The 15,666-nt window shown below is 41.1% G+C and overlaps 1 protein-coding gene across 2 annotated transcripts in view; it reads right to left on the bottom strand.

The window, feature by feature from the left end:
- The window catches only part of sdk1b (sidekick cell adhesion molecule 1b), a 446,717-nt gene that overhangs the window by 272,686 nt on the left and 158,365 nt on the right, over positions 1-15,666 (bottom strand). For both annotated transcript variants that reach the window (XM_084044504.1, XM_084044505.1), the window contains exons 3-4: positions 12,829-12,935; positions 8,265-8,412 (exon numbers count right to left, since the gene is read on the bottom strand). In XM_084044504.1, coding sequence (XP_083900630.1) covers positions 8,265-8,412; positions 12,829-12,935 — 255 coding nt within the window. The remainder of the gene's footprint in view (positions 1-8,264; positions 8,413-12,828; positions 12,936-15,666) is intronic.

The raw sequence follows: 15,666 nt of genomic DNA, 5'->3' as shown, positions 1-15,666 counted from the left end.
CTTTTTTTTCCTATACTTGGCTGATGGTTGTGTCGAGATGTGTGCGGAAAACAATATTCATAAAATAACTGAAAATAACTAGAAAATGTGCTCCTCGGAGCAAAAGTCTCCGCCAGCAGACCCACATTGGTGAGGATTTTTGGTAAGGAATTTATTCCAAGATTGGAACTTTTTCTGCTAATATCTCCTGACTAAATGTTAGCTTGGCTGATGGCACTGATGTCACTTCGAAACATGCACCGCAATGTTTCGAAGTGACTCACCTATTTATAAGGCTCTATTTCGTCATGCGTCTCGCTAGCCAATCAAAGCACACCCTTTCAACATATTGTCAGGTGTCACATGAAGCTTGACCAATGTTAGCTCGGTGGAACCAAAGGAAATCAAACGAAAACATACTCTCCGCCAGGCCGAAGGCATGGTGGAGAGTTTGGGGCCATTTATATTTTTTGGGGCGGCATGGTGGAGACAATAATGAAAGACAATACAACAATGGAAAACAAGCATACTATTGTATTTTATCACATACCCTGCTTTTATTTTGCCCTGTGTGAGGAGATTGATAAAAAAAAAGTGAGGTCATACTAAGCCATATAGGACAGCTGACCTATCAGGGCAAGCCAAGGAGTCGGCCAGTTGGCCACCAGCTCCGGGACTCACAGATGGACCCTCTTATAGACTGCTAAGACTCCTGCAGAGCCACACTAATAATAATGCACTGTGCTGATTGGACACACTGTTATAAATACAAACTATACAGCTGTAAAAAAAAGAAGAAAAAAAAACAAAACACCATACTGTAGTTCAGTCAGATAACTCACGAATAGATTGAACCAATATTATAGACCGAATATATATTGACCAAATATATATATAAACGCTGCATGACAACAACCATAACACACAAGCGGAAGGAACGCAAACTTTTAGGTGAGCTTAACCCTTTAAGACCTAGAGCTGTGTCATTTTTAAATTTGAGCTAAAAAGCATTATTTTGGGCTATTCAAAAATAGCAGATCTACAAGCTCATAGCGCGGCACCGAGTGCCGCGCTATGAGCTTGTAGATCTGCTATTTTTGAAAAATCGTGAAAATGTGTGCAAATCTTTGAATATATATATATTTTTAAAGCGAACATTTTTAACTCAAATCGTTGCTTCTGGGGGTCCCTGGAACAAAATATTTTCATGGGGGTCCGCGGCCAAATACATATAATTTTGGGGGTCCTTGACATGAAAAAGATTGAGCACCACTGATATAGAAACATATGTTTTTTCAGAAAACTGTTGACATTTAGGAGACATGTAGAATCGGCTTCAGGTCTCAACGGGTTAAATAACCCGCCCGATTGGACAGCTGATTGCCACGTCAGTGAATGACGTGTGGGTCTTGCATGGCGCTGTATACAGCCACATATTAATGAGCATACATGTAACCTACGTGTAACCTGTACGTGTATACTGCCTGAACTAACTCGCAGGCTACGCGTCATATAGACATATAATTCGATGCACGTGACAGTGCAGCTCCAATGCACGTTTCATCAACACACCCAGAGTGTTTATCTTGTGCGATTAAATCACGTCAATTGTATCTGTTAACTTTGCCAATAAATGCTGAACAGCAAAAAGAATGTTAATGTATTTCCATTAATCAATTGGCCAATAGCATATATTCAACAGATTGATCATCGTTTGTCTTGATCCTATTTATCTGACAGATACGTAGGTGGACACCAGGCAGAGACAGACATGAGGACAGACAGAGAGACAGACAGACGCTGCACAGCTGCAAAGTAGAGGTTGATAGAGAGACAGGAAGGTTTGAGAGAGAGAGAGAGAGAGAGAGAGAGAGAGAGAGAGAGAGAGAGAGAGAGAGATGTGATTGTGAGGTGAAGTGAAGTGAAACGCTCTTGTCTTGAGATGTAGTGTTTTGTGTGTGTGTGTGTGTGTGTGTGTGTGTGTGTGTGTGTGTGTGTGTGTGTGTGTGTGTGTGTGTGTGTGTGTGTGTGTGTGTGTGTGTGTGTGTGTGTGTGTGTGTGTGTGTGTGTGTGTGTGTGTGTGTGTGTGTGTGCGCGCGCGTGTAACAATGGTGTAAAGTAAGTACTGTACTTTTACTTCTACTCCACTACATCTCCGAAAAAATGTTTGAAAAATAGCAGATCTACAAGCTTGTGAGCTTGTAGATCTGCTATTTTCAAACATTTTAGTACTTTTACTTTTGGTACTTTAAGTATATTTTGATGCCAATACTTTTGTGCTTTTACTCACACAGAGGGGAAAATAGCAAGAACACTGCATTGGTTGGGATTGGCTCATCCTCTCGCTACCTGTATCCCTTCAGTTACAATTCTACAAAATACAGTTACAGTTAGGATTATCCTCCTTCGGTTAGGCTTACTTTCCTTCAGTTACGACTCTTTTAAGGGCTGCGGTCGTGTTTACTTTGTTTTACTTTGCAACTCCTCCAGAAACAGAGAGAACAAAATGTGATGAAAACAAATAAATTGGAACGAGTAATAAAGGGAAATGGCAGACACCGGAGGAGGTGCGAAAAGAGGAACACAATAAGACGAGATGGAGGGAGCTGTTAAAAAGAGGTGTAAATTAGTCTGAAGAAGTACTTTTGCATGAGGACTTTTTTAAGGACCTTTTTGTACTTTCAACTGTACCCAACTATCAAACAACCCCGCAATGACGTAGAGAGAAACGCTGGAGCAGCACGGACAGTTTTAAGCCTTTTTATTATTTTAGGTGCAACTAAAAGTACAAAAAGCGACTGACCTTTCGGTCTTTCCACCTTCCTTAGACCATTAGTTCTCAAAGTGGGGTCCGGGGACCCCCAGGGGTCCTTGAGGGAGTTCCAGGGGGTCCCCAGCTAAATGATAGTTAGGAACCAATTTGACCCTTATGGGTGTGTAACTCTGAGAGTTAAATTAACCTTTATTTTTACAATATAAATTGGGGTCCCAGAGGTATAAATGCCATTACATGGGGGTCTGTAGCCCTAATGCATGTCAAAGTGGGGGTCCTTGAAATTAAAATGGTTGAGAATCACTGCTAGAGCCGTAAAAAATCTTCTCTTATGGGGGTCCCTGGCATATCTTTTGAAATGGGGTCCGTGGGCTAATAAGTGTCAATTTGGGGGTCCTTGACATGAAAATGTTTGAGAACCACTGCCTTAGACCTTCCTCGTGACTCTGAGGAAGGTCGAAAGACCGAAACGTCAGTCGCTTTTTCTATTTGCACCTCAATAATAAAAGGTTTAAAACAGGGGGGTCTTCAACCTTTTCAGCCCAAGGACCCCCTAACTGAGAAAGAGATGAAGCAGGGACCCCCCACTATATATCACATACAATTGTGTTGCAGATTAAAGCTTTTCATAGATGTTGGATTCACATTAATGTGTATTTTCAGACATTTAACAACTTAAACCGTCAATACTTAGTAGACTTTCACTCTGTACTTGGTCTGCTCTTTTTTCCCCTCTTTGCCGAAAATAGCAGATCTGCTATTTTCGTTTTCTAGTTCTAGTTCTAGTTGTCCTTAGAATAAGGGTGCTAGGGTTCAAGTGGTTAATGTAAAAAAAAACAATGATCCTATCACACAGAGATTTGGCGGACCCCCTGTAGCAACTCTGAGGACCGACCCCCTAGGGGTCCCGGACCCCCTGTTGAAGACCCCTGGTTTAAACTGTCCGTGCTACTCCAGCGTTTCCCTGCCCCTGTGAGTCTGTGACGCACCGGACTGGCCGTTGTAGGCTGAGGCCTGCACCACCGGTAGACTCCCTTTGTTCTCAAACCCCACAATGCTGTTCCCTTCAGATCATTACTGTGTCATAACGAGACTTTTCCGACAGTGCTAATGAAGAGGGAAGAAGCCCTATGTTGATGTGTTCAGTGAACCAGACCCAGGTCGACTGTAGCAGTGGTCCTCAATCTGTGGGTCGGTACCCCCATAGGGATCGCCACATGATTTTGGGAGGTGTCCCCAGATGACAGTAAAGTGACAATGTAAGGACTCTTGTTTTCTAAATCCTAACAGTTTTTGGGGAAAAAAATCACAAAAAAAAAAAATCAAGATTTTTCAAAAATAGCAGATCTACAAGCTCATAGCGCGGCACTCGGTGCCGCGCTATGAGCTTGTATATCTGCCATTTTTGAATAGCCAAAGAAATCTAAAGTGACACAGATGCGTTCCAGGTCTTAATGGGTTAATACTTAAAAATACATTTGAAAAAAGCAAAGATAAAGAGCATTACTGCAACAAAAGCAATCAACAAACTATACTATAAAAACTGGCTTAATTAATTAAGCATTGACAAATAATATAAGACAAAAGGAAACATCTTCAAAATGGCAGATCTACAAGCTTCTACAACGCCTCGCAACTTGTAGAACTGCTATTTTCACTACGTTTATCTGTAGTCAAACTAAATGAAAATGCCTCAACTCTTACATTCCAAGTGCTTGTCAGGATGGGGGGTCCCCGGTTCAAATATGATTAATTTGGGGGGGTCACGGCCTGAAAAGGTTGAGAAGCACTGATCCATAGCCGGTACTGTTATGTTCCTTTGGTTTGATGTTATGAGAATACTGCAGCCATTCACAGGCCTCAACGTTAACGATGGGATATTGTCAGGAAATATCATCGTCAAAGAGGAGTGAAGGATCTCTCTCCCATAGCAGCGAGACATGAGGAGTTATAGTCTCATAATGCAGAAGGATGAATCGCTGACTCATGCTATATTGACGTGCAGGTGCAGTAATGTACTTGGATAATTGTGGTCCGGCGTCATTAAGCCAAAGCTTTTTTTTCCCCCCAACTTCTTTCAAGCTAGAAAGTTGAGCTCAATATGACAAAACAGCTCACACACATACAGTGACCTTCTTCTCTCTGACTCTCTCTGAGGCAGCCATTGTAGCAGAGCCACCATTAAAAGGTGTGAAAAATGTGCCATTTCCTCCCAGTCATTTGTGTGGTGCAGTGACAAGGCCCTTACAGTTTCATTCTTAACCCATTTAGACTGGGAACATTTTTTTTCATTTTTAGATTTCTATGGCTATTCAAAAATAGCAGATATACAAGCTCATAGTGCGGCACCGAATGCCGCGCTATGAGCTGGTAGATCTGCTATTTTAGAAAAATTGTGAAAATATGTGCAAATCTTTTGAATTACATATATTTTTAAAGCGAACATTTGTAACTCAAATCTTTGCTTCTGGGTGGTCCCTGGAAGCAGATATTTTGAGATGGGGGGGTAGGGGAGTCCGTGGCCAAATACATGTTATTTTGGATGGTCCTTGACATGAAAAATTTGAATCAATGAAAAAAATCAATGTTTTTGGCCGCCAACCCATCAAAATATGTTTTTCCAGGGACCACCCCCAGAAGCAAATATTTGAATTAAAAAATATGTTGTTTAAAAAAATAGATGTATTCATAGATTTGCATAAAATGTTTACGTTTTTAAAAAAAAAAGCAGATCTACAAGCTCACTCTGTGCCACGCTGTGAGCTTGTAGATCTGCTGTTTTTGAATAGCCAAAAGTATAAAATAATGGTTATAGATCAAAATCTATAAATGACACACAGATGCGTTCCCGGTCTGAATGGCTTAACCCTTTAAGACCTGAGGCCATTCTTAAAAATGTTTTCTAAATCCTAATAGTTTTTTAAAGTTTTTTTCAAAAATAGCAGATATACAAGCTCATAGCGCGGCACTCGGTGCCGCGCTATGAGCTTGTATATCTGCTATTTTTGAATAGCCAAAGAAATCTAAAGTGACACACATGCGTTCCAGGTCTGAATGGCTTAAGGAACAATTATCAGACACAGAGAGCTGTTGGTGAGCATAATGGAAGAGACGGCGGTGGCATTCCGTGAAATAACAGTAATAAAAATGTACAGCACTGAGCAAAATTCCAACATTCATTCTGAGACAAAAATCGATACGTGCGTTTTTTAACTTCGCCCCCGATCAATAGTTTAACAATCTATGCAATGTAAAGTATTAACGGCGTGTTTGTACTACAGCCTGCCCCTTTCCCTGAGCTGTCACAACGGTTGTATTATTAATATTTGGAACTGGATGTTTCAAACGAACGCTGACAGAGAGGAGCTGTAGCAGCGCAGAGGAAAATATGCACATGCTATCAGACTTACTGTAACAGGACAATAATGTCAAACTAATCCCTTGTTGAATACAACAAGCTAAATGTACCCTGATTTACCCCTATAGCAGTGGTTCTCAAACTTTTTCATGTCAAGGACCCCCAAATTGACACTTATTAGCCCGCGGACCCCCATTTGAAAAGATAAGCCAGGGACCCCCATAAGAGAAGATTTTTACGGCTCTAGCAGTGATTTTCCACCATTTTAATTTCAAGGACCCCAAGTTTGACATGCTTTTAGGCTACGGACCCCCATTTACTGGCATTTCTATCTCTGGGACCCCAATTTATATTGTAAATCAATGTTAATTTAACTCTGAGAGTGTACAAATGGAACCAAATGGACCCGTTAGGGTCCATTTGGTTCCATTTGTACACTCTCTGAGTTACAGACCCATAAGGGTCAATTTGGTTGATAAATCCATCATTTAGCTGGGGACCCCCTGGAACTCCCTCAAGTACCCCTGGGTGTCCCCGGACCCCACTTTGAGAACCAATGCCCTATAGTGTCCATATATGCTCCAGTCAGGTTGCACAGTATATGCTACTTACAATGGTGTAAAGCAACATTTAAGTACATTTACCAAAGTACTGTACTTACTACTTAAGTAAACATTTGAGTTTTTTTTTACTTTACTGAAGTATTTCCAATTGTCAGTACTTTTACTTCTACTCCACTACATCTCAGAGGCAAATATTGCACTTTTACTCCACAACAATTATTTAAAAACTTTAGTTACTAGTTACTTTGTAGATTTTGATTATTACAAAACATAGAGCATAACCACTTCGGCCCTATATACATTTCTGCCATTTGAAAATAGCAGATCTACAAGCTCACAATGCGACACATTGTGAGCGCGTAGATCAGCAATTTTCAAAAAATGTGTATACATTTTGAACTTGTGAAATGGGACTTTAAGTACATTTTGAATACCTTACTTTTACTTTTAACAGAGTATTTCTACATGGCGGTATTGTGGCGGTAATAAAACATTTGAGTACTTTTTCCACCACTGAGCTGGACAATAATGTCAAACTAATCCCTTGTCACATACAACAAGCAAAACGTACCCTGATGTACCCCTAGCTTCTGCTCCAGTCAGTTTGCTGCTTATTCACTTTGTAGATTACAGAGGTGAAGCAGATTTGAATCATCGAAAAAGCAATTTCTTCTCCCTTTGGATAATGGCTTTTTGATAATAACCTATTGAACTATTATCTATACAAAAAAGAAGGGACATTTCTTCAAAGCCAAAATATTTAGAATAAATGGTAGGTACTGTAAGGGTTTTTATAATAGAAGGATGTGTGTGTGTGTGTGTGTGTGTGTGTGTGTGTGTGTGTGTGTGTGTGTGTGTGTGTGTGTGTGCGTGCGTGCGTGCGTGCGTGCGTGCGTGCGTGCGTGCGTGCGTGCGTGCGTGCGTGCGTGCGTGCGTGTGTGTGCGTGTAAACCACAGTGGCTAATTAGTTTACTCTGGAACAGAATGACAATGAGACTACAGATAAAATAAACTGGCAAAGTATCGTAATTGCAGTTGAAACTGAAAGAGAGCGTAATCACCAGCAACAGTAAGCAATAACTGCAGGGCAGTACACACAAGTAAGACGCGCGAACGCTGGAAGCGAACGCAGCTCGAAAATAACATAGCAAGAAGAAATCTAAAACTGTCCTCAAACTAAGCCGTTTTCAACTTGCCATCCGGCCTGAAATATGCACAAATGACATGGAATTCTTAGATATCCCAATAGATGAACTTGTGTAGATGCTTTTAGATGTGTTCTTTTTGACTGTAGCTGCTATATTTCTCTCAGAGGAGTGTAATTAGTCACCCAGGGGCAGGCGGATTTCAGCCACACTGAGATCTGTCAGCAGCCAATGAGAGCGTGAGTCACATGGGGGCGCGGCTGCACACAGGCAGTGCACACAGACACACAATCCGAGCACGGTTTCATAGTAAGCTCAACACGCAGAGGAAGGAGGCGCGCCGAAGGAGGCGCGCCGAAGGAGGCGCGCCGAAGGCTGCGTTCGCAATAACTAATAAAATCATAACCAACCATAGCACCCAAAACAACCAAAAACATTGAACTCACACTCGGTTGCTGGGGATGATCTTGTGTCCGTCTCTGTACCATGTGACCAGCGGTCGGGGGAAGGAGGCGAGCGGGGGAGGGCTGATGACGGCCGCCCGGCCCTGAGTCACCGTCTTTCTCTGCTCCTCAGACGAGAAGTTCCCCAGGACTGAGAGAGAGAGAGAGAGAGAGAGAGAGAGAGAGAGAGAGAGAGAGAGAGAGAGAGAGAGAGAGAGAGAGAGAGAGAGAGAGAGAGAGAGACAGAGAGAGAGCAAAAAAGTGGTGGAAAAAGTACTGAAATGTTTTACTTAAGTAAAAATATCAATACTGCTATGTAGACATACTGTACTCTGTTACAAGTAAAAGTCCGGAATTCAAAATCTACTTGAGTAAAAGTACAAAAGTATCGGTATCAAAATGTACTTAAAGTACCAAAAGTAAAAGTACTAAAATGTTTGAAAATAGCCGATCTACAAGCTCACAACGCGTCGCGATGCGACGCGTTGTGAGCTTGTAGATCTGCTATTTTCAAATAGCCTCGGTATAAAATAGGGCTAAAGTGGTTCATGTATGTTTTATTAAATAATCATTTATATCTGCAAAGTAACTAGTAACTAAAGTTTTCAAATAATTGCAGTGGAGTAAAAGTACAATATTTGCCTCCGAGATGTAGTGGAGTATAGACAATTGGAAATACTCCAGTAAAGTAAAAGTACTTAAGTACAGTACTTGAGTAAATGTACTTAGTTACTTTACACCACTGATAGAGAGAGAGAACTGGTTATAGTCCAGCCTTTTAGCATCTGTGTTATGTGTTTATGAACATTGATACATTTGAATTCTGCAAATGGCTCACAGTGCCAATGACGAGAATGACGAGAATTGTGTTTTCAGTGGTTTCCCACCAGATGGCGCTGTTCGCTCGCCTATGGGTCACCGTTTGGCTCCCAGAGAAGGAGAGGAGCAGTGGGTCACGTGATCGCAAAACAAACAGCCCGTTCTCTGCCTTGTAATTCGATCTGGAGGAAAATGGCTTTTCCGCTGTTTGTGTTGCTTTTTGGTTGAAAACAGCCTACATTCATGATCAAGTGGCCACAATACTGGAGATGAATATTCAATGATTCTTGATTTCTATGAAGGTGAGTGAAAACACTCGAAAATCGCTGGCAGCGGCGTGGCGAAATGATGTTTTATTTCTGCCAGTCAAAGAGTTAATGTTAGTGAAAATGCCTTGGGTTATAGAGTCCTTACAAGTAAGCATCCTTAAACCTACTGTATAGTGCATCCTTGTGAGTGCTTGTAAGAATCCTTAAACCGAGTGCATCCTCATAAGCATACTTAAACCTACTGTGGTGCATCCTTAAACCTAGTGCATCCTCATAAGCATACTTAAACCTACTGTGGTGCATCCTTAAACCTAGTGCATCCTCGTAAGCATACTTAAACCTACTGTGGTGCATCCTTAAACCTAGAGCATCCTCGTAAGCATACTTAAACCTACTGTAGTGCATCCCTGTAAGCACCCTCAAACCTAGTGAATCCTCGTAAGCACCCTTAAACCTAGTGCATCCTTTAAAGACCAGGTGAAGTGGCTTTCTTGCTCATTTAATTTTGAACTTTCAGTCTGAAGCGGTGTTTCAACCAATCAGAAGGTCCCGTTCTCTCAGGCTATAGGAACGCTGGATTCTCACTCCACTGCATCTGTGCAGCAGACTGGCTAATGTTTTTTGCAGCCTGTCGCTCACACCGCCCCAAGGGAGAGAGAGACGGCCAGTGTCGAGCATTTTATGATGTAAAACATGTTAATACGTTGCCTATTTCTAACCTAAAATGTTTTTAGAGTTTAAAACGAGTAATACACCATCTCTGGATGAGATTCGTCATCTTGAATGAGATTAAAAATGGAGTAGCTCTGTAGGCCTAATTAAAATCAGGTCTGTTTGGAGGAACGTGCAGCTTTGGGAATCACACAGGTGAATGAAATCAATGTCCTCATGCAGTACGTTTTCGTTTTGACAGGAAGTCATTAAGATTGACCTTGTAGGGACTTTTGATAGAAGAATACACTACGGATATGCTCTAAAAGTGTGAAAAGGGTATTTTTCCAACTTCGACACATCTTTAAACCTAGTGCATCCTTGGAAGGATCCTTAACCCCTTAAGACCTGGAACTGTGTCATTTTTAGATTTGAGCTAAAAAAGCATTATTTTACACTTTGGGCTATTCAAAAATAGCAGATATACAAGCTCATAGCGCGGCACCGAGTGCCGCGCTACGAGCTTGTAGATCTGCTATTTTTGAAAAATCGGGACAATGTGTGCAAATCTTTGAATATATATATATTTTTAAAGCGAACATTTTTAACTCAAATCTTTGCTTCTGGGGGGTCCCTGGAACAACATATTTTGATGGGGGTCGGCGGCCAAATATATATAATTTTGGGGGTCCTTGACATGAAAAAGATTGAGCACCATTGATATAGAAACATACGTTTTTGAGAATACTGTTGAGATTTAGGAGAGATGTAGAATCGGCTTCAGGTCTCAATGGGTTAAAGCAATGAAAATCAGTGGAGGGGTAAACATCCCCATCACATGCTGACCGTTACGCTGTTAGACATCGGTCTGCTGATGTTTTATTCATGGAAAACCGTTGGAGGCTCAATGGAGGGTCTAGAGGAGACGTCAACTTCATCTGATGTGAGGCTGGAGAAAGTATCTATCGCTGTTTTACATCACATTCTGTAGAGAACGTATCCATCTAATGCTGTTTTACATCACATTCTGTAGAGAACGTATCCATCTAATGCTGTTTTACATCACATTCTGTAGAGAACGTATCCATCTATTGCTGTTTTACATCACATTCTGTAGAGAACGTATCCATCTATTGCTGTTTTACATCACATTCTGTAGAGAACGTATCCATCTATCGCTGTTTTACATCACATTCTGTAGAGAACGTATCCATCTAATGCTGTTTTACATCACATTCTGTAGAGAACGTATCCATCTAATGCTGTTTTACATCACATTCTGTAGAGAACGTATCCATCTAATGCTGTTTTACATCACATTCTGTAGAGAACGTATCCATCTATCGCTGTTTTACATCACATTCTGTAGAGAACGTATCCATCTATTGCTGTTTTACATCACACTCTGTAGAGAACGTGTCCATCTATTGCTGTTTTACATCACATTCTGTAGAGAACGTATCCATCTAATGCTGTTTTACATCACATTCTGTAGAGAACGTATCCATCTATTGCTGTTTTACATCACATTCTGTAGAGAACGTATCCATCTAATGCTGTTTTACATCACATTCTGTAGAGAACGTATCCATCTAATGCTGTTTTACATCACATTCTGTAGAGAACGTATCCATCTATCGCTGTTTTACATCACATTCTGTAGAGAACGTATCCATCTATTGCTGTTTTACATCACACTCTGTAGAGAACGTGTCCATCTATTGCTGTTTTACATCACATTCTGTAGAGAACGTATCCATCTATTGCTGTTTTACATCACATTCTGTAGAGAACGTATCCATCTATTGCTGTTTTACATCACATTCTGTAGAGAACGTATCCATCTATTGCTGTTTTACATCACATTCTGTAGAGAACGTATCCATCTATTGCTGTTTTACATCACATTCTGTAGAGAACGTATCCATCTATTGCTGTTTTACATCACACTCTGTAGAGAACGTATCCATCTATTGCTGTTTTACATCACATTCTGTAGAGAACGTATCCATCTATTGCTGTTTTACATCACATTCTGTAGAGAACGTGTCCATCTATTGCTGTTTTACATCACACTCTGTAGAGAACGTGTCCATCTATTGCTGTTTTACATCACATTCTGTAGAGAACGTATCCATCTATTGCTGTTTTACATCACATTCTGTAGAGAACGTATCCATCTATTGCTGTTTTACATCACATTCTGTAGAGAACGTATCCATCTATCGCTGTTTTACATCACATTCTGTAGAGAACGTATCCATCTATTGCTGTTTTACATCACATTCTGTAGAGAACGTATCCATCTATTGCTGTTTTACATCACATTCTGTAGAGAACGTATCCATCTAATGCTGTTTTACATCACATTCTGTAGAGAACGTATCCATCTATTGCTGTTTTACATCACATTCTGTGAAGAACATATCTATCGCTGTTTTACATCACATTTTGTAAGAAAATGTATCTATCGCTGTTTCACATCACATTTTGTAAGAAGACGTTGTCAGGGCAACTGTTATGTACTTTATAAGACATAAAGTTCAGTGTGTTGTACTCATGAATATGTTGCTCCAGACGTCCCGGAGTTTAAAAGGAGAACTGGTGATTGGCCAATTAGCAGCAGTTGAAGGGTTTTAAATGTCGCTGTGCGTGTGCGTGTGTGTGCGTGCGTGACATGCGTGCGTGTGTGTGGTGTGCGTTTGTGGGGGGCTTGGCGTGCAAATTAACTAAGGCCCTTTCTTTCTTCTTTGGCTCTGTTATTTTGTGCAAACTGAATGCATCATAATTGAATCCTTACGCGTGAGTGCGTGCGTGCGTTTACTTACAGGCCACCTGCACCTCTGTTCTCCTGTGTATGAAGCCACCCATCCTGTTCCTCACCATGCATTGATAAACACCTGAATCTGTCCTGCTCAGCACTGGAATAGGCAACCTGCAGACAGACAGACAGACAGACAGACAGACAGACAGACAGACAGACAGACAGACAAACAGACAGACAGGCTTTGAGAGTGTTTTTCATCAAGAGCAATAAATTAACTGTCAACAACATGATGTAGACAAGATGATGTAAGTACTGTACATAGTGTATGGGGGGGTTGGAAAGTGATGTTTGGAGAGGGATGAGACAGAAGGGAAGGCGGAAGAGTGTGTGTTGTACGTGTGTGTGCGTGTGTGTGTGTGTGTGTGTGTGTGTGTGTGTGTGTGTGTGTGTGTGTGTGTGTGTGTGTGTGTGTGTGTGTGTGTGTGTGTGTGTACGTGTGTACGCGTGAACGTGTGTGTGAACGTGTGCGTCTCATGACCTTGCTCCGAGAATGGAATTGGACTAAGGTTGTCAGTTCTGTCAACAGAAGGGAAGGCGTGTGTGTGTGTGTGTGTGTGTGTGTGTGTGTGTGTGTGTGTGTGTGTGTGTGTGTGTGTGTGTGTGTGTGTGTGTGTGTGTGTGTGTGTGTGTGTGTGTGTGTTCGTCCTATGCCAGGCTCCCCATTAGAGTTGCACAACCCATTAAAACCCCATTAAACCCAACTTGGAAACACATACACACGCATGTGCCACGCACACAAGCACACACGCCACACAGCCACACACACACACACACACACACATACGCAGGAATACACTAAAACTGGACATCGCTTTGGGGCTCATTACCAATACGAGGACAGACAAGTATTAAACTGCCAGGCTGCCAATATATTCTGCCAACACACACACACACACACACACACACACACACACACACACACACACACACACACACACACACACACACACACACACACACACACACACACACACACACACACACACATACTGTACACGCACACAAACAGCTTGAATTGGATGTTATAAATGTCATATCATAGAGCAGCTCTCATGCAGAAACAGACAGTGGTATTGGAGTGTTGTTGTGTGTGTGTGTGTGTGTGTGTGTGTGTGTGTGTGTGTGTGTGTGTGTGTGTGTGTGTGTGTGTGTGTGTGTGTGTGTGTGTGTGTGTGTGTGTGTGTGTGTGTGTGTGTGTGTGTGTGTGTGTGTGAGATGTGTGTGCGCGCCGCACACACATCGCTAATGAAATCTCCAGCACATTCTCTGGTTGTCTTGTTTTGAAATTTTAAAAGGTAGTGTTGCCTTGAACCTCTTACTTAACCCATTCAATCCAAGAATGCGTCTGTGTCACAATCATTTTAACCAATTTAACCATTATTTTATACTTTGGCAATTCAGAAATAGCAGATATACAAGCTCATAGCACGTCACTTTGTGCCACGCTGTGAGCTTGAAGATCTGTTTTTGTTTTTTTAAATAATGAAAATGTGTGCAAATCTTTGAACATTTTTAACTCAAATCTTTGCTTCTTTGCCCCCCCCCCCAGAAGGGGTTGTATAAGATTTGCAATAAAAAAAAATCATGATTTAAAAAAAATAGCAGATCTACAAGCTCATAGCGTGGCGCGAAGTGATGCGCTATTCTGGGGGGGTCCCTGGAACAAAATATGATTGAGTTGGGGGGTCCGCAGCCAAAATACATACAGAACCACTGATAATATACTATAGCAACGTTTTTTTTTCAGAAAGCTGTTGTAGAATCGGCCCCTCTAGGCCTTAACGGGTTAACAGAAAAAGTTGAACAAAAAGCCGATCAATAGCATAATTTCTCAACACATTTCACACTGACAGCCAGAGCCTGGCTGCTTCACAACAACAACAGGCAGATTCCTGGTGTGATTCAATAGTGATGCCTCTCAGCTGGACAGCGGGGTCGGTATAACAAATAACCCACGGGTTACCATTCATTCTCACCAGGACGCCTCTGTTCAGATCGGTGTGTACGGGCACAGGAGCACTGATGGAAGAAGTATACTCACATGTTTTTACTTGAAGTAACAGTATCAATACTGCAATGTAGATTTTACTCTGTTACGAGTAGAAGTCCCGTATTCAAAATGTTCTTGAGTAAAAGTACAAAAGTATTCGGCATCGAAATATACTAAAAGAACCAAAAGTAAATGTACTCGTTGTGCAGAATGTCCCCATTTCGCAAGTTTAAAATGTATTAAAAATCTTTTGGAAATAGACGATCTACAAGCTCACAATGCGCATGTGAGCTTGTAGATCTGCTATTTTCATATGGCCGAAATATATACTGTATATATATATATATATGTGTATATATATACTGAAGTGCTTAATTAATAATAATGAAAATCTACAAAATAACTATAGTAACTAAGGTTTTCAAATAATTGCAGGGGAGTAAAAGTATAATATTTGCCTCTCAGATGTAGTGGAGTTGAAGTAAAAGCACTGAAAATTGGATATACTCCAGTAAAGTAAAAAAATACCTCAAAATTGTACTTAAGTACAGTACTTGAGTAAATGTACTTAGTTACTTTCCACCACTGCAGAGGAGTCCTGGCAGAGTCAACAGGAATGAGATTCCAGTTCTCACATGAAACGCAGCAGGGGTTCAAACCAAAACACGAAAAACAAAACAGCAGGTCCATGGTCTTTTTGCTAATTGTATGATTAAAAATGAAATGTGCTGTACAGTAGGTGGAATATAAATCCACCATTTATTCAATTGTTGGGTAAAGTATTAACCCATTAAGACCTGGAACTGTGTCATTTTTAGATTTGAGCTAAAAAACATTATTTTACACTTT

This window comes from Gymnoscopelus microlampas (assembly GCF_963454915.1).
Source record: "Gymnoscopelus microlampas genome assembly, chromosome: 2".
Taxonomy (NCBI): domain Eukaryota; kingdom Metazoa; phylum Chordata; class Actinopteri; order Myctophiformes; family Myctophidae; genus Gymnoscopelus; species Gymnoscopelus microlampas.
Note: the sequence above shows the minus strand (reverse complement) of the source record. Positions and strands in the feature narration are given on the sequence as shown.